The sequence below is a fragment of the Centruroides sculpturatus genome, unplaced genomic scaffold, assembly GCF_000671375.1.
Source record: "Centruroides sculpturatus isolate CEXI.00-Female unplaced genomic scaffold, Cexi_2.0 scaffold1899, whole genome shotgun sequence".
NCBI lineage: Eukaryota > Metazoa > Arthropoda > Arachnida > Scorpiones > Buthidae > Centruroides > Centruroides sculpturatus.
In genome coordinates this window covers 75,269-86,784 of record NW_019386660.1, presented here as the reverse complement: position 1 = coordinate 86,784, position 11,516 = coordinate 75,269, and the positions used below count along the sequence as shown (strand labels likewise).

General features: G+C 34.6%; 1 protein-coding gene across 1 annotated transcript in view; it reads left to right on the top strand.

Annotated features, from left to right (window-relative positions):
• LOC111615506 (RNA-dependent RNA polymerase 1-like) overlaps positions 1–11,516 on the top strand; it is a 27,664-nt gene that overhangs the window by 4,353 nt on the left and 11,795 nt on the right. Inside the window, exons 4-5 of the mRNA XM_023356910.1 lie at positions 420–677; positions 758–919. Coding sequence (XP_023212678.1) covers positions 420–677; positions 758–919 — 420 coding nt within the window. The remainder of the gene's footprint in view (positions 1–419; positions 678–757; positions 920–11,516) is intronic.

Genomic DNA, 11,516 nt, shown 5'->3' with positions numbered 1-11,516 from the left:
TGCCATATTTAGTCAGGTTGTTGTTGTTCTTTATGGCATGTTACTTTATAATAAAAATGTTTATCATATAATAAAATATATAAATAAATAGGGCTTCTAAAGTAGAAAATAAGAACTTTGGTTAATTAGATGCAGTAAAACAAACAGATATTGTGGTATTTTGCTTAAATAAACTGCTGTAAAGTATTAGAGATCAGTCTTCTTCAGGTCTTTAGATCAGAGACAGAGTTCAGATTTCCGGACATTTTTAAATCTGTTGTTAATTACTTTTTTGTATTCGTAATGAATAAAATTTCAAATCTTTTAATTGAATATGATGTTTTCTGATATGATATTCCATATACATATGGTGCTTTCGATGTAAAATATGAATATTTATTTAAATATTCTAAAGTAATTGTTAAATAAATTTATTACAGGAATGGTTTATCTAAACAGACAAATCATAACAATTTTATCACAGTTCGACATACCGGACAGAGTATTTTTTAAATTGCAAAAAAGTATGTTCGAGAAAACGTTAAAGAGTTTCATCTACGAGGAAGATGCAAGAGATATGTTAAAACAATATTGTGCCTTTCGCATCAATTATGGCAAAATTAACGAGTTTGGCATTGATATGCTCTACGAACCATTCTTTCTCTCATTGCTGAGAGCTATATTCTATAAACATATAGGTAAAGCAGATTATTCTTTGTATATTTCTTTATATACTGCGTTTAGTATATAATAATATTATACAACGATAAATTTTTAGATAAATTAAAGGTTAAAACTCGTATACCGATTCCACCTGATCAAGGGAGAATCATGTTTGGTGTTTTGGATGAAACGAAGCAACTAGAATATGGTCAAGTATTTATACAGTACACTAAAGATATTTGGGATGAAGAAGATAGAAAGCCCGTTAAACATATTGGTAAGGTTTTTCAATTAATATATACAATAAATTAAAACATACAGAGCAACCGTAATTAAAATTTCTCTATTCAGAGCACTTTATAGCTGTAAACAATAAACGGATTGACGCCAAAATTCGTGTACAAACTATGCAGAAGATGCGAAAAAGGATTTTGCAAAAAAATTTTAGTTCAAAAACTTCTTCTAGGAGGAGTTTGGCATATATCGTTTGGAACATGGCTTATCATGGAAATGTTGCAAATTTTGCAACATTTCCATCGTATTACACTGTTTGTTCAAAGCATCACTGAAAAGGAGTTGGGGTTCTCTATAGTACACACTGTTTATCACTCAAATTTTACATCAATGTGGAATACATTCTGTAACATTCCTTAATTAATTAGTAAACCATATCTGCAGAAGGCATCTCCCATGCGGTACAAATAAATGCATTTTCATTGTTTTGTTTCATGTATTTTCCTGTAATGCGCCTTATAGCAGAAGTTTTCGTACTAAATTTGTTTATGCAAGATCCTTTTACGTGCCCTTTGCATAGTCTGTATATAAATTTTTTCTTGAAATGAGCATATTTGTTCAGCTACACAGTGCTCTAAATAGAGAAACTTTAATTATGGCTATCCTGTATTTAACACTATATTCTTAATGTCTTGTTTTTAAAGTATTTACATAAAATAAATAACTATAGCATTTAATTAATTCTGTAATGTAACAACAGCATCTGTTAATATTATTTCCTACGTTAAAAATTTATTTGTAACAGTAGATCTAACAGTTATATTTATATACTAGCAGATGAGCCCTGCTAGCACGGGCAAAAAATAAAACTAACAATGATTAAGATTATTAGATTCTTTTGTACTTCTAACTCTTCTATTGTATTATACTATAATATTTGATTTATATAACTACGAATGTTATCTTACGTAAATTTCAATTCGTTTATTTTGGGTTTATTGTTTTTGGCTTACCCGAGAAGTGGAAATGATTAAAATATTTATTAATTGCCAAAATGTATGCTATATGTGTCACTATTTATTTTCCTTCTTTATTATTTAATGACTAAAACTAACTCTCTCCTTCTGTTTCATCGGAGATGAAATTTCCATAAATCCCCTCTTAATGTGCATTCTCATGGCATATCCTACTAAATCTCAGTCAAAAACGTAAAACACCGCATTTAAAATAGTACAGTAGAATCTGAGTTGAGGGTAATCCTTAATCCTCTCCCTCTCCCCCGCGGGGAGGAATTTTGAAAAATCCCTTCTTAGTGTACGTTCTCATGACGTACCCTACTGTGTACCAAATTTCAACTCCTAACCGTTGGGCTCTGCGCTTATTATTATGTTGAATTTAGTGAGTTATACACTACTGACACCGGTTGCTGTGTACTATGCAGGATCAGAGTCAAAGCATAGTAATCAAAACAAGACAAAAATTAAATAAGTGTGTCAGTGTCTGTATTCAGGAATTTCCAAACAATGTGGCATGTATGCAATATAGTGGTCTTCTGTAGTGTGATGTATGTATTTCTATTCAATTGTAATCTTCCCAGGCTTTTGTGTAGTGTGTGCGGTATGACCCTTGTAGAGGAGTGAACGACAGGTACAATAAGCACCATATCCATCTTCCACAGGTGCCTTCTTTCCTGGGCAAGTTCCGTGTACTTGCTGATTTTTTCAGTGAATGTGTTTTGTATATTGTGAATGTTTAGAATGGATATGTCTATAATGTATGTGATTTTATTGTGTTTGTCAATGAGTGTGATGTCTGATCTGTTGTGGTAAATTGTTTTATCTGTGATTATGGTTTTGTCGTAGTACCGTTTGTTCCTGTCGTTTTACAATACTGTCTGTGGAATGTATTTGTAGTATGGTTCGTGCATGTCTAATAATTTGTGTTTGTTTGCAAGCTCTATTTGCTAATTGATTATGTCTATGTAAATAATCTGTCTGCGCCAAGAGCTTGCAACCAGAAGTGATGTGTTGTATAGATTTTGGCATGATGTGACATTTTTTGCATGTGTCATTTGTCATTTGTGAGTGGTGTATGTTTGAATATGTGTTTTCTGTAGTTTTTAGTATTTAGTTAAAGCAATCATGAATTTTTCCGTCTCCCCAAAGAGGCATCTCCGAGCTAACCAGCTGTTTGACGCAGTTTTGTCAACAAACTCCTGGGACAGGTCGTAGGGATGCGTGCCGTGGTGTGCCTTTTGAGACTGTAAGGTTGCCGACTTTGAGGGGGAATAAAGTCTATCTCCCCTCAGAATGAGCCTAAGGGAAACCGCGTATGTGGGTGGTGGCAAAGGAGGCAAATGAAGAACAAGTGTTTTACAAAAGAAAACCCGTTTATTTGTTCGAATTCATGCTTACATCGATATTGGACAATTCCAAATCTCGGTGCTCCTGTGAACGGCGAAAGTTCGGGTGATCGATCGCAGCCCGGGCGGACGAGAAGGATCACTGGACGATACAGATGTTCGTTGTTAAGCTGCGGCGTCCTGGGTGATCGGCGGTTGCACAACACAATCTAAATCACAACGGTAGGCTTAATCCAGAGGAGACTCCCTTTTCGACCTTGAAGTTCATATTTTTATAGTTTTTACCCCACTATTCTCATTTCGGATTGGTCCCTCGTCCCATTCCTCGCCTCCCGATTGGTCTCTCCTTTGTCTCCAGGTGCAAGACGAAACTTTTTCGGGTCGCGGGAAAGGTCCGATTCGAGGTGTCCATCTGATACCTCTTTGTCGACTCTGCTCGGTGACTGTTTATAAAATAATAACACCTGCACTCATAACTCAGGCCGTTATTTACCATTTTTTGACGTCTAAGAATTTAACGATCATTTTTCATTTTTCATCTATCAAATATTCCCTTTCTTTTGTTCGAAAAGGTTTATCTCGACCAACATTTTATAGACACGCGTGTCAAAGATCTACCTGTTTATGAGCGCTCGTACTAGAGTATGTCTTCCACTAAGACCTTGACAGATAGTTTGACACATACTCGAACCGTTCCGAGTCTCGTTGTTTACATTTTGTGTCGCGCAAGAATTTCACGGTTTACTCGAGTTCGAACCTCGTTTGGGACCCCACAAAACCACGATTGCTTAATGGTATATATGCTTTTTATATGTTGTGTCGTGTCCGTATGATGTGAATGTAAGTTTAGTTGTGTGTTGAGTCTGCTAGAGTTACTACTTTATTTTACTCTGATGTTTCTTGTTTTTTGTAGAAAAACTTCCGCAGTGTCTGTATTTGTTTGTAGTGAAGGTGTTATTAGTAGTTGTTGTGTTTGTGCTTTAATCAGTGCTTGTTGCTGGATTATCCTGACAGGTAACACGATCTTCATTAATGTTAAATGTTTCTGTCTGTTGATGTATTTGAACAGCACCCTGTTATTTGATAAGTTCAAGTGTCGTTTGTGGGATAAGTTAGTTGTGTATATTTGTTCTTTTTTGATCATCAATTCTTTTTTGGTGACAGTGAGGTGAGGATATTATTGTGTGAATCTATGATATAGTTGTCTGTACGCTGTTATGTTTGTTTTCAGTCTTGTGATGGTGTAGTAAGTGCAGATGATAAATTCGTTCATTTCTATTGATATTTTGCATTTTAATCGTTAGTGTGGTTTTCCAGCGTTTGTGGTCTGTGGATACGTTGCCACAGAAACACCAAGGCTGGGTTGGTTCCTCATTTCTGTTGAAGGCATTGCAGTAGCCATGCTTGTGCCGGTGCTGCTTTCGCCACCGGTAACCAAGGGCGATTGTGGCCTATTCTTCGAACGCGAGCCTCTGCCTAACCCACGAACGCGAGCCTCTGCCTAACCCACGAACGCGGACCTTGTTAATCTGTGTACATCTGAGCCGGTATCATACTTTAATCTGGTTACTACCATGATGAATATCTCCACAGAATAAGGGTATGGTCACTCTTAGCTTCATTTTCCCCCATATACCTTACTGGCATAAACGTCCCTATCAGGATCTTGTGTTCCAGCCTGCATTGCTCTATGGATAAGTAAAATTACTGAGCTCTCCCACCATTATCAGGTGGTGACGATTAGAGAGTCATCATCGTCATCGTCTTCATTATCATCATTTTTGTCTACTCATATCGATGATATTATCAGATAGAAAAAGGTCTCTCTATAAACACGCGTGAAAATAGTAAACTTCGATCCAGTTAAACTGTATTTAACTTTTTTCATAATGAAGTTAAGTTTTTTTTGTATTCTAACACATTGTACTGTACAGTTCAATTGAATTAAAACCTCAGAAATAATGTATAATTTGTAGCTCTCCTTTAAAAATAATCACTGAACATAGGTCACGGGTTTGCATTCACCAACAAGCTGGCACGTGGAGACTAGCAGAGGCAATGTGAGACTAGCAGAGGGCCACTGGGATGATCCCAAATGACCACATACCCTGCGCGGGCTGGTAAAACCCGGTCTCGAGGTCCTCGAATGGCTTAGGAGGGCAAATTGAGTGGGGAGTGCGCCGGTAAGTCGGCAAGTACAACGATAGACAGGCTTAATAAAGAAGCAAAACATTTATTGAATAATTAAGCTAGGTTACATGAGGCGATAATAATAATAAGTTTAAATGCGGTTAAATATGAGTTTACTATACAGAGGGCCGCTCTTAACAGCTCTAACGGCTATTCTGAGAGAGAGAGTTCACAAAACTCTAAATAAAAATACCTCTATGAGGAAATGAATGGTGTGCGTGCGTTGAATGGGTCGTAGGAATCGTAGTCGGCGCAGGAACTGTGTATGGCGATTGAAGTTCGAAGTTGTGGTCTGGCATATGTCGATGTCTTCTCCTTTCGGTCGTTATGTCCAGTGTATGGAGACAAGATGCACACATTAAAGAGTATAACTTCCTTTGGATTGCCCGGAGCTTCCGGGGGCTCGAGCTTTTATACTGTCTTCGTGGGAAAGGAGTCACGTGATTGACTTCTGTTGACTTTAACAGTGCTTCCTGTTGACATTAACATTTCTGTCAACTTTTTCACCTAATTGTGAAAACAAACGGTGACCTCCGATCTAATTCTCACCAAGAGCGGGTTTTTTCCATCGGAGTTGTTTACAATTTTTTTCCAACAACTACGTAAAAATCGCGGATCTCACATGGAGTTTTCTTAGTCTTCTTCACGAAATAAGGACCATTGACATATAGAAAGTCCTTTTTCGATAGGCATCACTTTTGGAAGATTGCCTGTGTGTTGTGTTACCTCATTACATTAATTCAGTCTGATTCTCGTAGGTGATATCTAATGTACTGTACATGGCCATGAGGATTATTATCGGAAAATTTCGGATTGTGAATTAATTTTCAGACAACCGGATTAACGAATTTGTGCTGAATGTAAAAAGAGTAAACAAATTCTTAAGAGTAAATAGAAATGTTGGAATTGCTACAGACTGGTTTGGTTTGATGAAATATGGAATATGTCAATGTAACAAACAGACAATCTGCCAAAGGAAGATGATTCCTGGGAGGACTTTCTATAGAAAGCTTCCTTCTATTTAGGTGTTAGGCCTGTGAACTAAACCCATAAAACTGTGTTGTGAGGTGCAAACCTACGACCCGTGTTCAATGGTATTTTTGCACTCGGTCACTAATGGAATTGATCTTGAAAATCCATAAAACAATAGAATTAGTGTAACATTTTATAGAATTTTTAATGTTTGTATCTAATTGGACTGCAATTTGAAAAAATTGTGGACCTATAAATTTTCATTGTCGTTTGTCCGTCTGTCATTTCTTAATCTCGAGAACGGAGTTAGAAGATGAAAGACTAGACAATGATATGGAAAGATTAGGAGGCTCAGATTAAGTGTATACCATATTCCGATGGAAAAAGAATGTCACGCTATTTCAATTCAAAACTTTTTCGGTGAAAACAGTTATAGATGACCGGCACGACTCTATTGTTAAAGAAAAAGTATGATGTACAGGGGCAAGCCACTATTAATTTTTGGTGGAGAGCATATATTTTAAATTAAACTAGCTGCAAGTACCCGCTTTGCTGGGTTTTAATTTGTTCGTACATTTATATATAATATAGTTTTTCTATTTTTGCTTGCATATCAAGAATAAACTGTAGAAATAATTGCCGACAATGAAGTATATGATTGTCTACACTGCTTTCTTCTTTCATCCATCTGTGTAATTGTTTCTCTTTCTCTACGTAATCTTTCTCTGATTCGATGTGTTTCCCTATAATTTTCAAGTTGCTCTTCTGTCTGATTATTTCTGTTTCGTTGATAATTTTCTCGTAGCAACGTTAGACGTACTTTTCTTTCTTCCATGGTTTCATTTCTCCGCGCCATCTTTTGCCNCATATTTTAAAATTTGTTCAGAAATGCAGCTTCTCTAGTATCATTTCTCTTGTGGAAAAATGATGCTAGAGATACATTTCAGAATTTATATTATGGATAAATTTTGAATTTTATTACTGATTTTATGATTCTTTTTATTAATTATTAATTTAATTGCATGACTTCAGTTATATTTTCTACAGAAAATTCCTATTTAGAATCAATATTAATCCTCCAAAATTGTTTCTACGAGAAATTAGGAAAGTTTAACGCAAAGGTAAAAATATCAAGCTGAGCAATAAACTTGAATTAAAACAAAAACTTTTAATAAACAATTTAATAAAATTCCAGAGAAAAATTGAAAATGGTGAAAGAATTAGAAACGAAGATTCTATGGATGCCAAAGAGAGATGTTGCTGTCATCAAGAATAAAATAAATTATTGTTTAGGGGCTGAAATAACGGATTTTGAAGAAATTCGTCGTATTTATGATTATTACGAAGAGCAATACAATAATTTAAAATGCAGAGTAAAGTTCCCACAACGCCTTGAAGATTATAAAGAGAAATTGATACACAGATGGTGTAAACAAGATCTAGAGAAAGATCAAGCATGGTTATCGATGAAAGACACTAAAATGTTTAGCACATGTTCTAAACTAAGCGATAAAGAAGTTCGCGTAAACAGCTTCTCTTTTTGTACAGTAGTTGGCTTGAACAATTTAGTTGAACATTATAACACAAGTTTACAGAATGCTGCCCTATCATTAGAATATAAAGTAACACAAATCATTGCAGACTTCGAACACGATCGCAAGAGAATTTTCGTATACTTCATAGTCACAAAAAAGAAACTTGGGAAACAGGAACAGAATGCAAGTACACATGTATTACACAGATTCGAAATTAAGTATTCTGACATATATAGAATATTAATTAACAAGTTACCTACTGAAAAAACTCTTAGTTTATGCCTTTACCTTACATATCCAGTATTGTTGTATAGAGTGAGCAGAAACGCGATACAAGAATCTAGGCATAAAAACAAGGAGGAAAATTTTTACCTTAATTATCACAATAAAGATCCTAACACACATTTCTTCATTCGAGTGTCAAAATTCTCACATTGTTCAGAATCAGATATTGGTCTTTCAAGTGTTTTAAAGTTAGAATTATTTTGGGATCAATCTTGGGATGTGATTTGTCGATTGGTAAATAATTGTAAAGATGTTGATTGTTTCTTTTCGCCTCTCAATAAATACGACAAACCTAAAAGTTATCCAACACCAAAGATTTTAAATGGAAATTTTAATTGTGTTTACGCATTAAAATGCATTGTTTCCAGAACTAGAGATGTTGCTGTGCAGATGTATTTGTACAAACAAATCGAATCTGTAAACGGCAAATTAAATGAATTCGACAATCCAAACATCTTGGAGATGACACTAATTGAAATCAATGCTGCATTTGAGAGGAATAACATTGTGATTTTCCAGAATGCACTGAATTTCTTATTTGAAAAATACAAAGATTTTGATGATGAAGCCAATGGAAATAGTCCAAATTTAGTTAAAGTGAGAAGGGCCATTTTGACTCCGACTCGAGTGATATATTTGCCTTCTCAATATTATTTTAGATGCCGTTTCTTCAGGCAATTTAGTGAAGATTATGCTCTTAGAGTGTCTGTTCGAGAGGATAATTATGAACCATTATATAGTTTACAAAAGAGTAAATACGAACCTGAAAACGAATCTGATGATGAAGAAATAATTAATTTACTAAAAGTAAACTTGTTAAATGGTTTTAAAATTGGCCAAAGAAAGTATATGGTTTTAGGCTCTTCAACTAGTCACTTAAGAGAACAGGGCTTAATGTTTTATGCAGATAAAGATGATACAGGTAAACCGCTAGCTCTGAAAGATATATATCGTGAATTAGGAAATTTTCAGCATATCAAATGCATTCCAAAATACATGGCGCGAATAGGTCAGTTTTTTTCTCAGGCATTGAATGCAATTCACGTAGACAGGAGCAAAACTGAGGAAGTGGCAGACATAACAATCCCTCGTCAGAATTCTGATGGACAATATAAATTTTCTGATGGAATTGGCAAGATATCTTCCGAATTAGCAAAAAAGGTTCGAAATTTAAAAGTTTATTTTATTTTTTATTAACGAATAAGTATTTGAAATCATTTTACAGGTGTTTGAAAAATTAGACATTTTGAACGAACCCTCAGCCATGCAGATACGTTACGCGGGTTTTAAAGGAATGTTGACAGTTTGGCCTGACATGAAAGGAGAAAAGATTATTTTTAGAAAGAGCATGAATAAATTTCCATCTAATAACGAAAGTTTAGAAATTTTGAAAGTTAGTAAACCGAGTGAGTATAATCATCTCGTGTATTTAACTTAAAGAAAAGATAAATTAATGTCCGTTGTGCTTGATGTACATAATTCATCGATATAAAATTAGGAAAGGAGTTGTTCAATACTCACTTTTCGCTTTCTACTTTTTTCTATTTTCGTACACTTTAGTTATGAAAAATCAACTGAAGTATGTGCGTCACACACTTCGCCAAAAGCCATCCCCACTACTCACACATAACGGTCCTCGACTATTCCAAAACATCTTCGAATCTTCTGGCCCAGTTCATTCTAGAACATTCTGAATAAATAAAAATATTGTAGAACATTTTAACTAAAATATATTTTTCATATAGTAGAGGAGAAGGTGGTATTATGGAACCCCAATTACATTTTAGTGAATTGTAAACAAGGTATCATAACTACACCCACATTTTTTGTGCGAAAAGTACTGGTAACTAGTAATTTAAATGTTCCTAATTGGATTTTTCGCTAGTGTAACTATAAGTATGGTTTTTGAAGGTTTTTGTACAAAAAGTCCGAAAGTAGGCTTAGAGAAAATCGGGTGGTAATATGGAACCTTACTGTATATTTTCAAAAAAATGCTTTAATGTAGCCAAAAACAAATAGGAAAGGACAAAAAATGTTAAATAATTACAAAATTATTTACTCCAATGTATTTTATCGCAAAAATGCTTTTATAATAGAAAAATATGACCTCCATCAACAATATATATTCCAGCAGCTCTTTTTCGATATTCTCAGGAAGAATTGGCTTTCTACCTAGTGTCTTTTTCACAAATTGCTCTGGAGGAATGTCTGCTTGCAAATAGAAAGTTCGGAGGAGTTGAGTTCCATATTACTGTAAAAGCACCAATGGGGTCCGTATTTCACGCATCGCCATCTCGAATTAACTTATGTCTGTCAAGACCAAAATTTAAAAAACGTGAACATCACACAGATTAATATGTACCCCTAAGTCTCTGGAACGGAATACAAGCACCAGTGAACCTACAACTACACGATTTATATTTTAAAAATAATTAAATTCACTTAGCATTAAAAACTTGCGAATTTTGAAAAAAACAAATTTGCTGATTAAATACGGACAACCGTTTAAATGAAGTAAAACGGGTTTTTCCCTTGCTATGGATGTCTGCCTAGTTCAGTTCAGCCACATTCCGATGCAGTTCGCCTTTATTATTAGTTCGAAATGGGGTGGTTCCATAATACCCGCAGTGTTCCATAATACCACCTTCTCCTCTAATTTAATAAAAACTGATAAAATAAAATTATTTGTGCATAAAAAGTTATTCAGAATACTATTGCTAAAGAAAAATTCGGAAAACAATTCAGATAGTTATTTTTAATCATAAAATTTTTAAAATTTCCGGAAACGTCGAAAAGCTTCTTAAATAATATAGAATGTTATGGAACATTCTTGAAGCATCTAAAAATTATTAAAGTAATCCCAAAATTTCCAGAATATTTGTTTTGTTTTTATCGTTTAATTTTTTTTATTTGATTATTTAAAATATGTACTATAATGTATTATTAATTTAAACAGAAATGAGAGGGGTAGGTTGTAGGGGTGATGAATGAGAGTGAGGACAGAGAATATATGTGAGAATTCTACGATATTCCAGAAAATTTTAGAACTTTCTTCAAAATTCTGGAACTTTCTAGAAAGAACTGGAGAATTCTCATTGAAGCGTCACACATATTCGAAGTCAACCACTTTCAACCCCATATTTTCTACATCCTTATATCTATCGAGACGCACCATAGTGCACGATGGGAGACTTAGGGCTACTACCACACACAAACACCATTTATGTGCGATGTGTAGTTTTGGCTGCAGAGTGAAATATAGACACAAACATTCCATATATATATCCCCTGTCCAA